General features: G+C 46.2%; 1 protein-coding gene across 1 annotated transcript in view; it reads left to right on the forward strand.

Annotated features, from left to right (window-relative positions):
• The window catches only part of SELENOM (selenoprotein M), a 66,800-nt gene extending 45,537 nt beyond the window's left edge, over nt 1–21,263 (forward strand). The window contains exons 3-5 of the mRNA XM_069619343.1: nt 1,843–1,877; nt 15,158–15,236; nt 20,456–21,263. Coding sequence (XP_069475444.1) covers nt 1,843–1,877; nt 15,158–15,236; nt 20,456–20,650 — 309 coding nt within the window. The 3' untranslated portion in view covers nt 20,651–21,263. The remainder of the gene's footprint in view (nt 1–1,842; nt 1,878–15,157; nt 15,237–20,455) is intronic.
• The last annotated feature ends 1,022 nt before the right edge of the window (nt 21,264–22,285 follow it).

The raw sequence follows: 22,285 nt of genomic DNA on the forward strand, positions 1-22,285 counted from the left end.
TTTTGCATTTAGCCTAATTGTGTAAGAGGGCCCTATAGTTGGCTATTCTGATGAACTGACGCGCACGATAGTTAGCCACTGTGCGTCACATTTAGATAGAATTGTGAAGATTAGCCCTGCATAGCACCTTGAATACTGGTATGCAGCAATCCCCAGGATCAATTCGGTCTAGCTGCACACACAATCCCGCATATCCTACTCAGAGCACCACATTCATTAGAATGCAGCTACCCCCACGACATATTCGGCCTAACTGTACACATACTACCTGCCTCGCATACTCTGCACACCACCTCCAGCATTAGAATGCAGCTACCCCCACGACATATTCGGCCTAACTGTACACATACTACCTGCCTCGCATACTCTGCACACCACCACCAGCATTAGAATGCAGCTATCCCCCATGATAAATCCAGCCTAGCTGCACTCATACCTAGCGCACAAACGCACTATTTATTTCTCTAACCATTTACGCTGATCTGGACTGCGATCCCAGAGGGCGTTCAACCCGCAGCGCGTTGAGACTACACCAACGGTGAAAGGCGCTTTACAAATGCACATTAGCATAACAAAACATATTGCTGCAACCTTTGCTTATTTTTGTGTGGATTTGTTACAAGCTCAGTTATATCACTGTAAATACAAAATACCTGTGCCGTGTTCTCCAGGTATTTAAAGACGAGACCTTATTACGTACAAGCAGATTATGCTTAATGTCAGAAAAAAGTGCCAACGATCGGCATCCAAAATCTTTGCCAAGAGACCCGATTTCTTCCACTAGACTGTGCAACCCAACGAAGAGATCCCTAATTCCAGCTTTTACATTTGCACAGGGCCTGAAATATGTCTGTGCTGCAGTTGAGTCTTGAGGGAACGGTGGGTGATGGTCACCCATTGCTCTCTGGTTGAAGGTGATCCATGCGTCACTCGGAGAGAGCCAATAAAACAAGCGTAGTGGCCGAGAAGGTCCTACAAGCCTAAACCCAGGCTCTTAGGTCTTCAATTGCCTTGGAATGAAAACGATGGAAAAGGTAGAATCCAGTGGAGGGTTGGCCAATGACTAAGGACTTCTTCCCAGGCCATGTCCAATAAGCGCAAAAAAAATGGGCCCAACTTAAGAGCACTTGTGGATACGGAGGCGAGAGGGTAAAACTTGCATTCTAATCTCCCTGCTCTGGCCTTAGGGGTGGAAGGATGCCTGGACACTTGGGATGATGAGCAGTTAGTTTACAATGTTTGTTATCAATGTGCATCTAACAGCTTCCTGCCAATCCATTGGCACCGCCTGCCACCTACTGCCCCATTATGTTATATGGCACTTATATAGCGCCTACTGCCATTGGTATGGCCTTGAAGCGCTGTGTGGTGGTGCTTGGATGCGGAGTCATACTAGGGCTGCACGCGCCTTTTCGCATTACCTGAGCTTTCCAATGCTGATGAATTAGTTCAAATTCCTGGCCAGCAAGTGGCAAAGTTGCCAGCATGCAGCACATAATTAGGTGTCCCGTGAGGAGTAAACGTGCTGCTCTATTTTCCACCATCAGGCTGCTGTGACGCTTTATGCTTTGGTAAGAGCTGCATTTACTCTGATATACAGGGGAGAAATTCCATTTTATAACTGGGCGCCGGGCGATTCAGATACAAAAGGAATAGTGCACTCCCAAGCCAGGTGTCACTTTCTCAATCAGGCAGACTCTCTTCATACCAAACTCAAAATGACATTGCCAACCTTGCGTCCTCTTCCTAGATATGCCATGTACCGCCCCCCAGCTGATGCCAACACGTCGTTTAATGCGGATGCCGACGTTCCCTTTAATCATTTGTGTTTTCTTTCCCCAGGTGAAGGCCTTCGTCCAGGAGGACATCCCTTTGTAGTATCCTTTTGTTGTTGGTGGGTTTTTGATGTTGCTGTTGTCATTGGTCAGTGTGTGTATTTGCATGAAGTTTCGCATTCCCAGTGTGTCTCTTCACCAGGGATATCCAGGCTCCTTCCCAGATATTCCCACAGCATTAAACGTGGACTTCAGGACTTCTCTACATTCTGCATCCTTCTTACAGTGTGGGGTTAAGAAACGAAAGGTGGAACTTCTAGCTCCTAGAATCTGTTGCGTAGAGGCCAGAAAGGGTACAAGAGGCACTACATTGCCATCAGGAAGGGTTGCCAACCATCCGGCGGTGGAGAGAGGAGAGAGCTGTGGATACAGGGGTCTCAGGACTTGTGCAGAAGGTCATAATATGTTAAAACATATAATGTGGTGGGTAACCCTTTCTCCTGCACTGGATCTCTGACAGGGTCATCTGTTCGGTTGCAGAGTTCCTCCGGCATCAGGTGAGGATTCGGAAAAAAACTTTAGTTAGACAAAGAAGCGTATCAATGGTCTGCGCCAAAGGAGGTAGACTTCCAAACATCCTTGATGACATCAGAGTCTGCACAAATCCATGCCCTCCGCCCCACCCCCGGCAGTCTTGTATTCTGCTGTGAGAGAGCGTGACACAACCACCTGGTGATGGTGTAATGCAGTGGTCTTCAAACTTTTTTGGCCAGGGCCCCCCTGAGCAAAATTTGGGCAGGTCGGGACCCCCCAGAAATGCCAAATGGACAGTATATATTGCGCGCCGTCACCTGCTCCCATCAAAGTCGCTGGGCTCCCTCATCCCACTCCTACCCAGTCGCTGGTCTCTCCCCACCCCATCACACACCCAGGGCTCTCCCCACTCTGCTCCCATCACTATCCCATGGTTCCCGCCCATTGTGCTCCCACCATAGTCCCTCGGTTCCCCCATCCCGTTCCCAACACAGTCTGAGGGCCAGTGGCGGCTGGTGAATCTTTTTTAAGTGGAGGGGCATTAAGGGGAGGTTCGGGGGGGTTTCCCCCTGTGAATTTTTTTTTAAATAATAGGTTAAAATGTTGCATTGTAGAGCATACTTTTAACAAAAAATGGGTAAATAGCCAAACAGTTTGCAATTGTTGCTGGGAGTCCAGGGGGCAGGCATTGATATTTTATTTCTATCGCGCTCGTACACAAGTGTTTCAGAGCGTGACAAGGCAAGGGAGGGGAACAGAGGAGAATAAAACAGCGATCTTACTAGGCCCAGTGACATTGAGAACGCGCAAGTGTGAGGGGAAAAGTGCATGGAAGGGGGGAGAAGTGGAAAGTGCGAAGCAGAGGAGAAACAGATAAATAACAATAAATAAATAATAAAGGCAACAAACAGTGGTAGTGCAGCCAGCAATTTGCAAGTGCTACGTTTAAGGCAGCAGACAGGGTAGGTCTGATAAGTGCAGGAAGAAAGATGGTTCTCCTCAAGTTTTAGAGTGGCAGGGCGCTGTTCCAGAGGGAGGCCCCAGCCGAAGACGGAGATCTACCCCCAGCTCGTTTCTTTGATAAACGACTGACCCTGAGGGAGTTGGAGGTAGAGGAGTGAAGAGCTCGAGAGGGGAGGTATTTGCGGAGGAATAGCTGAAGGTATTTTGGACCGAGGCCCCAGAAAGCCTTGTGGACAAGGCAGAGGGTTTTGAATGATAGATGTCCGGTAAAAAGATACCATCCCTGTCCCCTGGGCCCCACTGGTCCTAACACAATGAACATGATTATGTGTATATGCAAGGCGCTGCACATTCATACAGCAATCACTCTATCATTCACATGAGCATCCATCACCATACACTCACTCATAACGCATCCATACACATGTTTAAATAAAAACAATGAACATAAACGTACCTTCTGCATTGGCCTGTGTGTGGGTGCTGCTCCAGCTGCTCTGTCCGTATGTGCGAGGAGGCGCAGGAGCTCCCCCTCGGACAGACATGCAGTGCCCCAGCCAGCATTTCCAATGAGCTATGCAATGCTGGCGAAGCAAAACGCCCCAGCACTTGCATGGCTCAGTGAGCATGTGCGGCTGGGGAACTAAACTGAACTGTCAAAGGGAAACAGTGTTTCCCTTTGACAGTTCAGCCAGCCCAGGAGCACTCCATTAGCTGGATAAAGCAGCTGAGGGAGTGCTCACTGTTTCACTGGGCTGGCTCCTTAGCTCCTCCATAATGGGTGAGGGGCCACTATGCAGTTAGTAATGTTGACCATTGTTGCTGAATATATCACAATTTACTTACATTTTAACACAAAGCACCCCTTTGGGTACTATTGAAACAGTGGGCTTCATAACTACTCTGGCGGTAGCTGTGCCGGTAAAACCGGCACGGCTGCCACTGGAGTTGCATCCGGGTCTGGCACCCGCGAATGGGCAATTACTAGGTCATGCCGAGTTAGGCGGACATGATAATTGCCCTTTCGAAGGTGCCGGTAGATCCCCATTCCCATTTGAGCCCCATATGGCTCAAATGGGAAGGGGGAGCTCGGATGCACCGGCACCGTTAATAACGGTGCCGGTGCATCCGACGAGCTGAGGTCAGACCTGGCGGGGGCTGTCAAGCACCCACGAGCACAACTCTTACTATGGCGGAACGGTAGCAACGGTGCCGGTAGCTTACCAGCACCGTTGTTACTGGTCCGCCATAGTAGTAATGAGGCCCAGTCTGTGACTAAAGGAATGAATATCCATTTACAACTGTGGGCCACTTTTTCATTGTTGCCTGAGACAGTTTCATGCTTCAGCCCGCCCATGTGGGCCACCCCTGCCCATTTCTTCCAATCTAAAAAAAAAAAAAAAAAAAAAATCTTTTTTCATGCTGAGCTCTCAGGGCCCCCCTGGGATGCACCCGCGGACCCCTAGGGGGTCGCTACCCACAGTTTGAATACCACTGGTGTAATGCATCAGCACCATTATGTATCCGTGCTGATTTGAGGAAGTTTCCGTATGGTGACAGAATCCAATCCTACAAAAAGGTGGACCTTGGAACCAAGGGAACTGCTTTCTAATCTATTCCCCTAAAAAGTGTGATCTTGGGCAAACCACTTTACTTCCCTTTGCCTCATATTGTAAGTATTTGGAAACGACTGTATGGTGTAGGCGGACCATGAGACACACGTCACACTCACATGCGTAGCGATACACGGTTCTGGTTTTTGTAACTGCCAATTAACGCAGAGCTCTTAAGTTAACCCCTGACCTGTGTAAGTAGCTCATACAGCTCCCGTTTTTATTTTGCCTTCTGGGACTTCCTAAGAGAGAGGGAGAGCACGCATGTGAGTGTGACGTGTGTCACATGGTCCGCCTACACCATACAGTCGTTTTCAAATACTTACAATTTGAGGCAAAGGAAAGTAAAGTGGTTTGCCCAAGATCACACATTTTAGGGGCATTGATTAGAAAGCAGTTCCCTTGGTTCCAAGGTCAGCAACTTGGCAGCTGGAGTACACCCGCTTCAGCCTGTGACTTTCCTGCAAAAGCACTCCCCCGCTCTTATTCCCATGCAGAATTCATAGCGCATGACTGTGGTGGCGAGCCTTTCCAACCCACGACCCCTGGGGTAGTGAGAAAAAGCTACACAAGGAAAGTCTGGTCAACCCCCTTTCCATCAGTGTGGAAAGACAGACCAGCTTAAAAATGAAGGTTTTCAGCACCTCACATAGAGGCTCAATGCTAACTGCATGGAGGGGCCGCCAACGACGGCACGTGTTGTTGCCTCCCCTGCATGCAATTATCTACTTTCGCCAAATAGAGTGCAACACCACCGTTACTCATTACTTTTACTCTCCTCCTTGTGAAAGATCTCAACGCCACCTGCAAATAGCACTTTGCAGATTCCCTAGGAATCAACAGCATAAACAATTGATTCCCATGGAATGTGCCTGCTTTTGTCAGGTGCTAAACGGAGGCGGATTCCATCGGAATCCATTCATTATAGGCCTGCGTGAAAATTCCTTGCAGGTGTACAGCTCATAGGTTTTGCAGGTGGAGCGGGAGGGATGAGGAGGAAACCGATTCCCTGTTCCGTCCCCCGCTTTACCTGCAACGCCTTTCCAAAATTACCCAGAGTGGAAAAACGAGGTGTCAACTGCTTTACGCCGTGGGTTTTCCACTCCAGGCATAGAAAATGAATCCATTGCAAAACACTATAAAGAGGAACGCCTGCAAGTATCTGCACCCCGCCAATCATTGTTAGGAAGCTGCAAAGCAAGGCCTTGCCGATAGTTGTGCAAGCCTCCAAGAGCTTTCGAACCACTCACCTTCTCTTTAATGGCAAAGGTAAGGTGGAAACAGATCAGAATGGCAGGCGGTGAGGCCTGTTATACCGGTATGAGAATCCACCTAGCCTTGCTTTGTGAAGTTATGAACAGAAGTCCGGCACAAAGCCTTAAATATTGACTCGCCCAGAACATTTCTAATAAAAGCAGGGGAGGTGGCGTGTTAGTCTTGAAGGATAGGTTCAAATGCTCCAGGCACAAACTCTTCTCCGAACCATACCAGAAAATCAGCCAACCATGCTAACGCAAAACGGGTTCTTTAGTAGCAGCCTTCGTCTGGCCTCGAAAAATCATAAACTGGTGCTTTGAGGAATAAGGTCTGTGAAGGAAGGCCTAAGAGCAAAACCTGCCCGCTTGTACAGGCAATGTAGCAGAGAGGTCACTGTGCAGGTCACCTGACCCATAGGCAGTGCTGATGGGCTACACGTAATCTTCGCCGCTGGCCATCTATGGTACCTCCAAGACAAGGGGCCTCATTACGACTCAGGCGGTAAGGGGTTTACGGCGGCGTAAACAGCGCCGACCCTTACCGCCTGATTCCGAGGTCCCTTAGCGCCATGGAGGTTTTAACACCTGCTTTTAGCATGTGTTAAAATCCATGGCGCTAAGGGACCTTGATGCTAATTGCGCCACCGTAATTTACGGTGGCGTAATTAACGCCTTCCCCACTCCCATTATGCCCTATGGGGCAAAAATGGGAATGGGGAAGGGTAAATGGGGATTGGGGACTTACCGCCCCGCCAAGGTCGGAATGGGGCGGTAAGTCCGCCAACCACCATGGCTTAAACGTATTTTACGCCATGGTGGTAAAGTTACGACCCAGGCGGTAACTCACCGCCTGGCTCGTAATGAGGCCCAAGGTAAGCTTCTGCTCTACCTGCACCCCAGTGGCACACTGGCTCGCTGCCCAATCTGACGCTGCTTTCCAACTCCTCTCTACTACTGTATATTCCCCCCTCTTTTTGGGGCGTTTACGTAGGCAGAACATCTTTCTTAATTGCATCCGCCCTCTTCCAGAATGGAACATGAATATATGTTCCATATCAGATTATAGGATTTCCAAGAAACAATTGAAACATTTAAATCTGGCTCTTTCGGCATCAATCTCTTGAAGACCCTGCCGCAGGTAACGCAAGAATGTGCTTGAAGCAGACATGCATTTACAGTTATTTCCACCTACAACCTGGAGTAAACTCTGGAACCAAAAACACAGAGGTCCCGGAAATCGAAATATGAGGACTAAATACCCCGAGAAGATTAAAAACAATGGTGAGAAAGAAAGAGCATCCAGGACACACAACTCCTCAAAACCAAAGAAGCCTGGCAGCCAAGAACTTCTGGAACAAAGGGAGGGAGATCTGTGTCTAAGTGCTGCACAAAATAAAAGCGATACAAAAATTGTGATTACATTTCCGAAGAAAAAGTGGGAATTATATTAGGCTGAAGAGGAGACCAAGAAAGGTTTGAGTTGCGTGTGTACTGATGGAAGGGATGAAGGGGAAGAGAATTCCAGTACTTAAGCGCGAGAGGTGCAAAAGAACGGAAAGGGGAATGGGCTCGGCAAGGAAGAAGAAAGATTAGGGACGAAGAGGCTTATAAAAGGAAAGGAACAAAGATCTATAAGGAGGAGAAAGAACATAAAGACACTTAAACGATACAGAGAAAATGGAAGTGGAGACTACTCCAAGTAAAGCCAGGAAAGAGAAAGATGGGAAGGAGAAACAAGAAGGCAGAATATGCCTTGAGAGATGATTTATCGAACAAAGGAGAGTAAGCCGGTAGGCCAATGAACAAGGAGGAGCAATAAAAGAGGCAAAGAAAAAACAAATGCAGCGATCAGAGTTTTAGTGACAGAGAAAACAAAGATTGATAAAAAGAGCACCACCGCATGCTTTAGCCCATAGCAGGAAACATACACAAACAGTTCTCAGACCTCTATAAGCGAGGAAAGAAAACCATCTCAAGCCACACCAAGTAGACATTGTCGGAAGATACGGAGACCTGAAAGTGTAATAAAAGACTTTCATAACCCCTTATATGCACCAGTAACCTTGGCTGAGCTAAAAGAGAACTAGTCAACCTCCAAATTACTTTCAGCAGCACCAAAGCTGTTCATTATTACACTCCCCTCAGGGCCTTTCCCCTCACAATATGGGCAGATGGTGTAGTCTAACTGAACAAAGGGATGGGAACCCAGGGAGTATGAAAATAAGGGCCATTTGAGAAATAATAATTTACACAAATACATAAGACACTTGTTTCCAAGTATGTGCGCTACTTGTATTATGTTGGGTGGCAGATATTAAAGCCTACACTTTTAAGCTGCCACTTATTCCCTTGAATACCATTCGTACTGAAGCATTATAAAGATGTATAAACAAACATATACCACCTGCACCCTGTGAAGGCCACCATTGGTGGGTGGAAGTCGAGCACCAAGGCTGGTACATCTTCACATCAAACATACATATTCCTGTAAAGACAAAACATTGATTGACTCAATACAAATAAAACAATGCACATATTTCCTTTATCTTGTGCTGCAGGCACTATGCTTCATCTATAGCATCAAAGTAGCCCAACAAGTTTCAGTCCCAAAATAGGTGCAGGACCTTCTTCAGGGGGAAGGAATAAAGTGGGTTTTAAGAAGGGACTGCAAGGAGAAGTCTTGCATAGCACACAGAAATGTATTAAGGGGTGTCCAATCTATGAAAACCCTCTTATCTCATTAATGAGGAATGACAATAGTCTGAATAAAGATTATCTCCTGGAACCCAAAGGAAATGGAAGCAGGACCTGGGGAGACAAGGGATGCACCTTATCCTCCACGATTATCACATCACCAATGGGGAAGATAAGATCAGTTCCTGGCATACACTCTCCTATTTCCCTGCTGCTATGTTGCTGAGATGAGAAACAACCAATATTAAAGAATTGTATAAAATCTGTTTAAAAGGGAGAAAAATAGAGAGGGGGCGGGGAGGTAGGTTCTAAGTACCATCTTTTTAATATCGGTGAGGTCCAATAGGACAATCCAAATCTGGATGCAGGGCAAATCACGACAGCAGACTGTATATAAAAACAACATTATTCCCTATCCATACTATTCGATGTACATCCAGAAAGGAAACATATGTGCATGCTGCATCGACCTTCAAAATGTCTTTGGCCCAAAATGGTAAAGGAAAGGAATAAGTGGGCACCACTTTGTATGATGATTCTTGAAATGAAGTAACAAAGTAAACAGAAGAATAAAGCTTCTCAAAAAATACTTTTAGGGAGCTGGCTGTGAAGAGTCTGGAGACACCCTGACTCGAAAAGTAACGAAATTGCCCATGGCTTTTCCTAAAGCTTTTAGAAAATGATATTGGTGGAAAATATACAAAATCAGACGCATGCACAGCCAAGCTTTAGACATCGAAAACATGGATGAAATGAGGAAAGGCCCATTTAAACAAGAATGGGGAGTAAGACAAGGGTGTTGCATTAGCCAAGTTCTAGGGGGCATCTACAAGAATGACTTGTCAATGACCTTAGACAAGTCAGTGCACCCGGGCTAACAGTAGAGGGCACAGCGATCAGCTGCTTGCTGTACCCTGGGGACCGCGTCCTTTTCCCGCTGACAGAACAAGCACCGCAACATAGCCCAGTGATACTTAAACATTGCTCAACATTGTGTTGCCTTAACATAAAGCCAAGTCCAAAGAGGTGTTCTTACAGAGAAAACCCAGAAGAAGAACCGAACAATACCAGTTCCATTTTAAAAAGGGAAATCCTAGAACATATATAGGAATAAAATGCAAGGCCCCTAGAACTGTCATCAAAGCTAAGGCCAAAGATCTCAAAACAGAACTGAAAAAAAAACAACAAACTCTCCAAAGAAGGAAGAAGCTGCACGGACACAAGAGTCTGAGCCCCTTCACCCTCTAAGAAAATGAAAGGAACCTCCTCCCACTAACTGCGCCCGCTCGGCACAAGAAGCAAATCTGAGCCACACCACCCACTGGGAAACCCAAACTCAGACTCAAAACTAAACTGAATGCTACAAGGTGCTAACTGGAACTAGCATCTGAGCAGACTTTCTCATTTATTTTATTGTATTCATTTGTTTGCTTACACCACGCCACATGCCCGTGGGCCTCGGGGCGCACAGGCAGTCAAAGGCGGGTCAAAGGCGGGTAAAGCAGTCGGCTACACAGGTGCTTAACCAGGATTAACTTAAAAACTACTAGTTTTGATGACTTTCTTGAAAGCAAGCGGAGAAGGAGGCATTTGTGTTGGCGGGGAATGGGCATTCTATTACTAGTGTTTACTAGAATAAAAATCACATTCATGTAATGACCAGATACTGGGTCAGTGACTAGAAATGGAGGCTGGCCAGCCCAGGCAGTCATGAAAAGCAGAACGACGGGATCTGACAACTGAGCGGCCAAGCGCTTTTGCGAGCGGGGGCTCCACCTTCACTTACACTGCTCTAAAGACGAGTACACAGGGAAGAGATCTGTGAAGAGTTACCCAGAAAGAGCAGTGGCTTCACAAAGCGCAAAGGTCAGCAAAACATTCAAGTCCTGCATGGGGAATACCCAGTGACAGTAGAAAAGGCAGTTTACTTGTAAGCCTGAAACAGTATCAGAAGTTTGGGATTCCCCATATAATAAATGACGGTAGATAGCCCAATGCTTTCGAAATACCTTTTAACTCCACGAGGAATGGTAGTAAAGCATTATTGGATTGAACCTGCACTTTTGTCCTCTGCCAACCATGTTGCCAATGCAGACTACCAAGCTGTTCCGGCCCCTGCATGGCTACCCCACTGTGGGCACATTTCTCATATTTATATCAGAGTTACCCATTTCACCCAAGCTACACGCAGCACTCAGCAACCCAGTAGCCACCACTGTAAATTTTCCTCCAGTTCAAAGCCAGATTGCCAATGCACTGTGGCTATGTGAATTATCTGAAATGTCAAGTCTTTGCTGCTGGAAAGTATCTTTGTCTACAGGGCAGTGCTATTTTATCCGTAGGATTGAATGATTCAGACAGCTCCAACATGTTTCACTCTTACGAGAGATCATCGGTGCAGTATAGTATGAACCCTGTTGGATGAAACATTGGGGCAGGTTGAGCAAACACCCGCAAAGTTATGGTGGGTTGAAAGACTTAAAAGCCCTTCCAACTGAAATGTGAAAGCATAATTAGTCATTTCAGGCAAGTCACACACGGCACAGCGCCACCCAGTAGCCATCGCTGGGAGTGCATTTCAGAGTCCAATAGGCAATGCAATGTGGGGATGCAAATTACCTTAAAACCCAACAATCTGAAGATGGCAGTGCATGAGGGTGCATGGATACTGTGCATGTAGGGTGGGGATAGTGTGACACGAACTCTACTGTCGGTGCCCAGTTTAGCCCGCAAAAAAAAATATTATGTAATACTCTGCACCAACCACTAGATGTCGGCCTATACAAAGCATGTTATTCTAAGCAAAGGCCAGAGAGATGATTACTAGGTCAACAATGTTTCTCATATACTGACACTTCTTCCGAAGCTCTGTAGTAATAGCTGTTATTAATCAATGTTTTGATACACTATTCATTGACTTGGGGCTATTTATGGGTTGAGTCAGCCTTGCAGGGATCAAAAGGTACGAAGTCTTGCTCTCTAAATATTTAACTCATCCACCCAACATACCTAAGGAGCTGTAGGCCAATCTGCAAACGCCTTCCTCTCTAGCACACGCTTACCTCTGAAAAATGTCATCCATTCAGCCCAATCACCTATGCCTTAATCATAGTGCTTCCTGGAGAGGACCTGGCACCATGAAGGGGCATGTAATCCTTCCACTGTGTTTACTGCACATTGCTGCCTCCGCAACATTGTAGTGTGTAACTGCACAAGGATTGCATTTGGGTCTATCATTTAAGTAATGTAAGTATTTGCAGATACACATGACTAATACAGCTTTTAACTACAGATGTTGGTTAATTGGCACAATGGATGAATGCACTCTCTACAGCAGGGGTCTGCAACCTTTGGTTCTCCAGATGTTTTACAATACAACTCCCTGAATTCCTCCCTATCGGCCATGCTGGCTAGGACTGATGGGAGTTGTAGTTCAATACATCTGGAAAGCCAAAGTTTGCAGACTCCCGCACTACAGGGATCTGTATTTCATCTCATGGTCACTGGTTAAAATCCCCACAGGTCCACTTAGTCTTACATTCTTTGAAATCAATAAAATGAGTACCATTCAGTTGGATAAAAATGAACACCTCTTATCAGTATCATTGTCCCTCTCTGGGGGAGACGGTGCAGTCTATACATTTATTTTTTATATAGCGCTTTAATCTAAAGCACTTTACATAGGACATATTTACATACATTAGGATTATTGCCCAATCGAAATTGGTACTCATTTATCGGAAAGGATGAAAGGCTGGGTTGGCCTTGCTGGGATTCGGACCTGCGGCCTTCAGATCCAACGCAGATCACAGCAACAAGCGTTTAACCCGCTGAGCCATTTTACCAGCCTACCTGCACCTATAATGTTTTTATCACAGGATCCTGAACACTCACTGGTGGAAGCAACTCTATTATGTCTAAGCACTTCAATTGATTATAACATAAATGAAAAATGGAACCACAACCTTAAATATCCCCAGAACGCAGGGGCCAGATTACAGAAACTTTGCACTGATGCAAGTGCATTTGCGAACAGGGAAGCAAAGAGTTTAAGAGTAATTCCCACAGAAAAGGGAAACACGCTACAAAACCAGGAGGGGCTAAAGGGACTTTGACAGGGTATGCTCACACTGCAGCTAAATCATAAGGGCAGATCATTTTACAAAGGAGAGGATGTATTCACCCCTCCCTTCTACTAGGAAAAGGTTTAAGGAATACAATAAAAATGAATGGGTGGGAGTCGCCTTTCCTCATTTCTCAATCCAATTCCTGAACAGTTGGTTGTGCCACTTTATGTTTTCATAGTAGGCACTTTAGTGTATTTTTTTTACTCCACTTTATAAAAAATGCAATAGCTTATTTTTACAGATTATTTTGGGAGCCTTTAACTAAAAGGCTTGATACCCCATGTATGGTCAAAGATAAAGGGCAAGGGGAACCAGCATATAAAGGTGATGAAATGTAAATACACCACTCTCATCAGATTGCGCCCTGGCAGATCGCTGGACAAAGCTAGACCTCTTCCAATTTGTACCACAATATTTGATGCCTTCACAACAAGGAAGCATTGCCCACATTGGCTGCATCTACACACAACTTAAGATTTGTCATTTAAGAGCTGCAGTATAGACATTGCTCAAGTCGAGGGTACATGCGGGTGGATGGAGTCCCCCCAACCCCCATTTTTCAGAGGCAACCTTGATATGCTAATTTCTGGTGACACCAAGTTCAGTTGGTATGTTCATGAGCACCCACGCCCCCCACACCCATAGCCCACCCACGTTTTCCTTTTTAGGAGACTTGACCCCTGAGTATGCAGAAGTGGCGGAGGAGGGCACTGCGGGGACAGCTGTTGGTGGAATGTTTGCTAGACCTCTTCCAATTTGTACCACAATATTTGATGCCTTCACAACAAGGAAGCATTGCCCACATTGGCTGCATCTACACACAACTTAAGATTTGTCATTTAAGAGCTGCAGTATAGACATTGCTCAAGTCGAGGGTACATGCGGGTGGATGGAGTCCCCCCCAACCCCCATTTTTCATTGCTAGGCTCTGGAACTTGTATAGACATACACATGCAATATGGCTTTGTTAACATGTACATTACAGCTGTATCATATTCCTATTGTTTTGGCAATTTCACCATCGACCTAGAGAAAGTTTCTGCAACCCCACCAGAACAAGAGGCAGGTTTGCAAGATGGGCTCAAAGGGCCTCATTACACGGATGGCGGAGAACCATGGCGCTATTAGCGCCATGGTTCATGCCGGTAAAATACCGGCACCGCCTTGGCGGAAAGGGGAATTACCGCCCCATTCTAAGGTTGGCGGGGCGGTAATTCCCCCTTCCACCATTGCCCTTCCCCATTCCCATTTTTGCCCCATAGGGCTCAATGGGAATGGGGAAGGCGCTAATTACGGTACCGCAAATTGCGGTACCGTAATTAGCTCCATGGGTCCCTTTGCGGGTTGGTTTTTAACGCCTGCAAAAAGCAGGCGTTAAATCCCCCAACCCGCAAAGGGACCTTGTAGTAAGGCGGTAAGGATTTACTGGTACTGGTATTTTACCGGTACCAGTAAATCCTTACCGCCATCCGTGTAATGAGGCCCAAAGTCAAATAGGCGGTTTACCAGCCTGGCGCCTGCCCCATGTTGCAGGGAGGCAGCACAAACAGGCACAAAAAGTCAAATAGGCGGTTTACCAGCATGGCGCCTGCCCCATGTTGCAGGGAGGCAGCACAAACAGGCACAAAAAGTCAAATAGGCGGTTTACCAGCATGGCGCCTGCCTCTTGTTGCAGAGAGGCAGCACAAACAGGCACAAAAAGTCAAATAGGCGGTTTACCAGCATGGCGCCTGCCCCATGTTGCAGGGAGGCAGCACAAACAGGCACAAAAAGTCAAATAGGCGGTTTACCAGCATGGCGCCTGCCCCATGTTGCAGGGAGGCAGCACAAACAGGCACAAAAAGTCAAATAGGCGGTTTACCAGCATGGCGCCTGCCTCATGTTGCAGAGAGGCAAAGCAAACAGGCACAAAAGTCAAATGGGAGTATGATCACGCAGCGCCACGCAGGAAGTATGTCACGTTTGCAGCATGCTAGGATACTGGGGTTGCAATTGTTTGTTGGGAACTTTGGAACTTGGGTGTGTACGGGGTGGGTTGGTGAGACAATGGCTGGGCGACTCATTGGGTGAGGGTGCATGAGGTAGGGGGTTGTGCCAGATGGCACAGATGGTCTATTTGGGGGGCCTATTGTATAAAGGCCCTTGAGGGGGACTTGCTACACAGCTATCTTTCCCTTAACAAACCCTCTTTCCAGTGAGAATTTGGAGATGAAGCATATTCCCGGGGCGGATCCTGAGCTTGTGTTGCTTGATGACCGCTACAAAGAACTGGCGGTAAGTAGCAATGCCGTAGCTGGTATCCAGTGATGTTAACGAATACAAAACAGAGAACAACTTCAATAAAGAAACAATAATCACGAAAAAATATCAAATGTTTGTTTAAAACGTATATGGGGGTGGGGTTATGGGTTAAAACGGGTGGGATAGGTTGTGTTTAAAATCATAGGGAAACAAGGGGATTGGGGACACCAACCATGCCCCCCCAAATTAAAAAATAAAACATTCAATATTTTTTCGTAATAGAAGTTTTGTTTTTAAAGCATTCTTTGTAATTTAATTCATTAAAATTACATGCAAACGGCCTAAAGATTCACTGTGTATTGTGTTGTACCACTGGAAACACAAAAGCTGTTGGTGAGGGAGAGGGGAGACTGTGACAATTGAAAGGTGAAGCGTGAGCCCTGGGGAGCGGCCGGCTTGAGCAATAGGGGGTATGGACGTGCAGCTCAAGAAAGGGGGAACAGAGAAGTGCTTAGATGGGTGTGGTCAAGAGAGGGAGTCACCCCTCGGGAGAGGTACCTCTGGAGATATAGGAGAGAGGAAGAGTGGGGTTAAGAGAGCGAGTAGAGCAGAAGACGGATCAAGAGAAGTGTTGAGACAGAATAAAGTGAGGGAAAAAGAGCGAAATTTGTGAGAGAAGGGAAGCATGATCTTAGACTGGACTAGACAGATGGGTGGAAGGCTGTGTGTGTGCGTGTGTGAGAGAGAGATGGGTAGAGGGACAACAATACAAAAAGAGTGGGAATAAAGACTAAATTATTAAAGTATTGATATTGAGGGAAAAAAGTGTAATTGTGTCTTAATTTTGGGGGGGAAATGGAGCAACGTATTGATGACCCACAGAAGAAAGGTCATGGACGAAGCTGCTTGATATCCCAGGGTGGAGCCCTTCTATTGTAGTACCTCGAATGGTTTATAGCACAATACTGCCCCCTACCTGTCCTGTTGGGTGGATGAGGGCCCTCTCAGGAGATTAACTGTGGACGCACCTCTGCTGCCACAGTGAATCTATAGAGAGAGAGAGTTTATTTTACAAAAGGTATTTTTAAAATTTCCACCTACAAAAAGTGACTGCTACAAACGTTGGGCATGCCACTGTTAAATGGTACACACGTTCTGCCCAAATTAAATATTTGCCCAATACGCCACTACATAAATCACTTTACTTTAAGAGATTAGGGAGTTTACATACATTTTAATGTGAGTGTATCCAACATTCCTGCCCTTCACTCAAGGTTGTGCAAGTGAGCAGACAGGAAGTGCGGGGGAGGGGGACAAGTCCGCCCAGTCCAGCAAGGGCCTGGGTTAAGTGCAGAGTGGTTGCACCTCTCATGGAACGTATTCTGAGTGCAGTAGTGCCAAGCAGAGTGCAGAGGCCCAGAGGCAAGTGCAGGACTGGCAGGGGAGCCTGGGACCTGTGAGGCTCTGGGGGTGCACCAGGCGACCAGTGAGTGAACTGAGCAAGTTGGGGAAGAGAAAGAAGGAGGGAAGCAGGCGAGAAGAGGAAGGAGGTTAGCAGGGGAGAGGGAGCGAGAAAGAAGAGGGGAAGAGGAAGGTCTTGAAGAGTTTCCAGAACTTAAGGCAGTCCGGCTCAAGAGGGAAGAGAGGCAGGGAGGCTGTTTCAGAGGGAGGCACCTGCAGAGGATAAGGATCTACCCCCAAATATCTGTTTGGAAAAACGGCTCACCTGCAGAGAGTTGGAGGAGGACGAGTGGAGGGCTCTAGAAGGAGAGTATTTAGGAAGAGTGTGTTTTAGATAGTATGGCCCTGCGGCCCCTGGCCCCAGAAAGCCTTGTGGCCTATGCAGAGGGACTTGAACTTGATCCTTGCAGCCACAGTGAACCAGTGGAGAGATGTCAGTGCCAGAGAGATGCAAGTGTGTTCAAAATCAGCAAGGCCACCATTGGTGCCCGTGAAGGAGTAGGAAGAAACAGGAGCACTTTGCGCAAAACTCAGAGTTTGAAATGGCCTTGCTGACAGACCGAGCTAACCTGTGCTTCCATAGAAAAGGAGGCCGATATTCTGACACCCAAATTCTTTACCAGTGCCACTGGCTGCGGAAAAAGGGCCTAGGGCCGTATGCAGGGGGTTCATACTTTTTGTTCTGTACTGGTTATTGTTGGTAATGCTGCCTCTTTGTAAAGTAATGTCTCATCCACGGCTCGTCTTTTGGTCTTACAGACGTACAGTGCATTTATGAAGGTAGCAGACCTATTTCCTTCTTTAAAAGTGAACATCTCACCCTGAAAATCAAAGCAATTTAAAGATTTGCGTTCCAGAAGCATTTTTGAGGGTGACATGGGCTCTATTGACAATCCACTACAAAAACATCCTTTTCAACCTTCTTTTTTTCCCACATGAAAACGTTCATGAACCGTGGCCATATTTTTGCCTGAGTGAACCGATGTAGCGAGATCAGTTGCTTTCCAAATTTGGAGACCTTCAGAAGTTACAGAGGAGAACGTTTTCTCGGTTTCCTATTTAAGGTGAAATGCACCTTAAGGCTAGGGTCTCTGTGACCCAGAAATACATATTTACAAATGCCCTATGTGACAGAGCCCCCCGCCTGTTTCCGGGGCTTCTGGGTAGGTTGATCATGGGGCGGGTTCCTCTCCAAACTATAGGTTGGTAGGCCCAGGGGCACTATGGGTGGGGACTCCCAAGAAACCCTCCATCGACCCATCCACCCTAATCCTCAATCCAGGGACAGTCACAAAGAATCCCCAGAGATCCCCTCCCTAATTGAGAGACCCTATCGCTCTCTCTAAGCAGACCCAAAGGCCTGAGGAAGAAAAACAATAGCTTCCTTTTTAAACAAAGTCCATTTCTCTCTCTCTCACACACACACATATTCATGCTAAGAGTGTCCATCATGCCGTAGAGTGGAAGGCCTTTCGACCCTTTGTGAGTTGCTCCCAGAGCTCCAATACCCCAGATTGATACAATGTTGCAAATTCACAGCTTTCCAACCACAGATTTGTCTGAACGAGTTGAACAAATTATTTACCCCTCTGTAATGTTTTTTTATTGATGATCCTCCAAAGGGTTCCTTATCTATCTCCAGCGCAACTCATCTTTGGTCACTTTTCTGTCATATGGGGGAGCTTTGCGGCAACGCAGCTGCTCAGGTAGACGCCTCTATGCGCCTTTGCCAAACATGACGCTGCGCCCAGTATGTATCGAGGCCATGCAGCCCATGATCTCAGTTCCGCCTTTTCCCCTAGCACTCTTTTGCAAAGGGACCACAGAACTTTTGAAGGGGTATTAGCTATCCACCAAGATGGGCAGTGAGGAATCTGTGGGATGAGCATCCATCAAAGATTATTAACGAGAGGTAAGTAATATGCTCTTCTAATGGATTCATTCCTCCCACTGATTCCTCACCTATGATAGTCTCCCATCACATTACATAGATCTGGAGGACGAGAGCACGAGGACACAACCTAAACCAGAAAACCCTACTGCTGTGCCGAATCGAGCACCCTTCCCCGAAAGGGAATCTGTAGTAATGTGCTTGCCAGGATAATGAAAGTGTGTATGGAATGTTAGTGTGGAATGCTGGTCAGAGCACTGGGTGAGCGATCAGAGTGTCAGGGAGTTTGCTATGTGTGGATGGGTCAGTGGTTGCGTGCTACCTCTCACCTCACGCAAGTGTAAGGGAACGAATCAGTGGAACGGGAACGAATGCACTGATATACCTTACCTGCTGCCTGGAACTTCATCACATGTACTTCAGAATCCAAGCTTTTTGGGAAGGGAGGGCATAATACAACCTGTGCGCTTCTGCCGCGAGAGTTTAAATCTTCATATCTCGATCCCCGATGCTCGTCTACCAACTATTACACATTACAGTAATAAACAAAAGAAACGTTATAACTGACCCAGCTGGAATCCCTAGCCTTTTGGTTCACAGCCACAGGGGCTGCTTAGGACAGTTTTACATTGCAAGGCCTGGAATAGCAATCAGGCAGGAATTACCTAGGTTTCCCTTGCTACCCCTAAAAAATGTTTTTTTTTTTTTTTACATTGAAGCTCGTGGCTGTGACCAGTGCCATGTGGCTCTTTGTTTCTGGAGAGGCTGGAATTTAAGTTGAGACCTCTTAATAAAATACAGGGGGGTTCCACAGGTGTAGCACTGTTAGGTTTTACGTTTTGGGTAAAACGTGCACCGAGTCGTGGGTGAAATTCAAAGGGTCTTTAATATGCTGACACAAAACGGTAAGTTAAGTTACATAAGAGGTTAAGTGAATAGGTAGGAAAGGCATCCACCGGTCCCCTGTTCCTTTAGCCCCAGGTCCCAACTGAATGTTTTAGAACCTTGCAGTACGCTCAGCTGATAACATTCCATCCAAACATTCTCACAATAACATGAGCATACAATCACATTGGGAATTGACATACAAACCACCTTAAGCATTAGACTTAAAACTTAACAAGCACTTTGAGCAGTGACCCTAAATAAGAAAGAATAGGAATAACAAATAATGTGTCATTCTGGAATTCTATACAAATATTGCTAGACTCATTAAAGGGGTGAAAGGTCATGTTTTATCACTTCCTAGGATCTCCCTTTGGGGTGGGGTCAAATGACATCACTTCCTGTGATGTCGCCAGTGGTCAAGGGTCATGTGATGTCACTTCCGCTACCCCTGGCATTTTGGTAAAATGACGCCCCTGCAATCAGGGCAAAAGTTCATTAAAAAAAACATTCTTACAGTTAAATTTTCCCAATTTGTATTCTGGGGAATGTGTGGAATCACCTCTACCCCCACCCCCACCGTCCCCATTTCCCACTGCTGAACAGTAGGCATGGCAGCCACTGAGAAGTTGTAGCAGTCCTACTTTTATGTTGGTGGCCTGTCCCGGGGTTTTATTGTGAAAATGTTCCGCTAAACTACCAGCACATAATCCGGCCACTTCTCCGGCTTCCCACTGACTGGCGGAGCTAGGCATTGCTGATCCTCATGTGTTCCCCCTGCATCCCGCTAGCTAGTGAAATTCCTTTGCCCCTTATGGCACCAGAACCCGCCACTCGCGCTGGGTCCATGTATTTGCTAATTTGATGTAGCCTCACCCATCCCCCTATTGCCTAAAAACACTGGTACTAGATACCTTTGCCGATACTCTGACAGCTCATGTCTCTTCTGTTTCTTCGGATCGATGTCTCTGAGCGTCACTAACCGTCTGTGTTTATTATTTATTTATCTGTGTAGAGGTACCCGCTGAGTGAGAACACGAGGGTGGAGATTAACGAGCTGCTGAAAGAGCTGGGCTTTTATAAGAAGGAGCGGGCCGACGCCAAGGTTCCTGAGGAGTTCATTCACGCCCCAGCGACTCGGAAGCCCGGAGATGCCGCCAAAAAGAGCAGCCCCGAGGACGAGGAGGCCGTGATCAGATCCGATCTGTAGACAAGCACTGCCATCAATAACCAGGGGTGGGGAGGCCGTGTGCGACTGGAAAAACAGGCCGTGTGCTGGAGTGAAAGCGTGTGGTGGTGTTAATGCGTGCTTAACTGGGTGTGTGTAGGGGGGGTTGTGAAGGGTGTTAAGATGTGCACATGTATGTATTGACGAAAGTGCAGGGTTTACTTGCCCCACAGGACAATAAGTCAATGCCCCAAAGGCCGGCTTGATGGGCCAGTGTCGGCCAGTTTTTTGGGCCAATAATGACATCATGCAGCTCGTAGTTTTGGACCAATGTCCTAAAAAAATGTAAACGTCTACCACATTTTTCCCAAACATGTGCATGTGGTTACCATACAAACAGTTTGTCGTAAAAAGCCACATATTGCTAATGTGGGCCACTTGTTTTAGACAGAGAGGTGTAGAGGTGCAATCAAAAATGCTTATGAATGTTGCTAATGTTCTTTGTTTACATTGGATAAGTCTGAATTTTGTAGGTGCACCTCGTCAGATCTGTGCTATCAAATCTTAAGTGAAAGTTGAGAGGAGGTCCTTGGAGATCATCGAGGGGCAGACAGAGGGCACACTCTTGTACAACCTAGTTGTAAAACATTCATTGTTCAATTTCAAATTCTGCACGTGACTTCCTGTATTTTAAAATTCAAATATATGACAAGAGTGTACTTTTCACATTTAATAACACAAGTGATCAGTCAGCATCATGTACTGTGTGGTTTTTCAAATAATGAACCGTTAAGGTGGTGATTCATGGATGATGAAAATCCAATGAACCAGATATTTCGATAGGGATAAATGTAATTCTTGTAGAGATGGATTCTCTCTAACTGACGTCTCCTGTCAATTACTATGTGTTTCGGGCATGGGTTGCCCTTCTTCAGGTAAAAATATGTGGGGATATTGGTGAGTTCTACAAATAAAATTAGAAAAAGTTTGGTCATCATTTTGTATAGAATATATAGATACTATATGGGCAAGCAACTTTTCATTTCAAATACAAAGTACATCCTTGGATCCATTGTGACTGACCTTCGAATTCGTAATTTTTGAGGGTCATGTGTTTCGGGAACTGGTTTCCTCAGTTCTGGAAATAAACATACGTGTACAGGGTCTTAGGAGTGGTGTTTTTTGGGCAGCCAGGTCGGTCTCATGTGGGATCATTCGCTTGTTCAGCGCTGGGTCTCACATTGAGACCGGCAATGATTCGGCTGTTGTTTGCAAATACCACGCCTAACACTCTGTACACGTATGTTTATTTCAAGGACTGAGGAGACCAGTTCCCGAAACACATGAAGGGCATTGTTGAGCCTCAAAAATTATGAGTTCGAAGGTTAGTGACAATGGATCCAAGGACCTACTTTGTATTTGAAATGAAAAGTTGCTTGCCCATAAAGTATATGTACAAAATTATGACCAAACGTTTGATTTGTAGAACTCACCAATATCCCCAGATATTCTTACCTGAACAAGGGAAGCCCATGCCCGAAACACGTAGTAACTGATAGGAGACGTCAGTTAGAGAGAATCCATCTCTACAAGAGTTACATTTATCCCTATCGAACTATCTGGTTCATTAGATTTTCATCATCCATGATGCAGAATATTGATTAATATGTTGAAAAA

This window comes from Ambystoma mexicanum, chromosome 10 (genome assembly GCF_040938575.1).
Source record: "Ambystoma mexicanum isolate Mex_15411 chromosome 10, UKY_AmexF1_1, whole genome shotgun sequence".
Lineage (NCBI taxonomy): Eukaryota > Metazoa > Chordata > Amphibia > Caudata > Ambystomatidae > Ambystoma > Ambystoma mexicanum.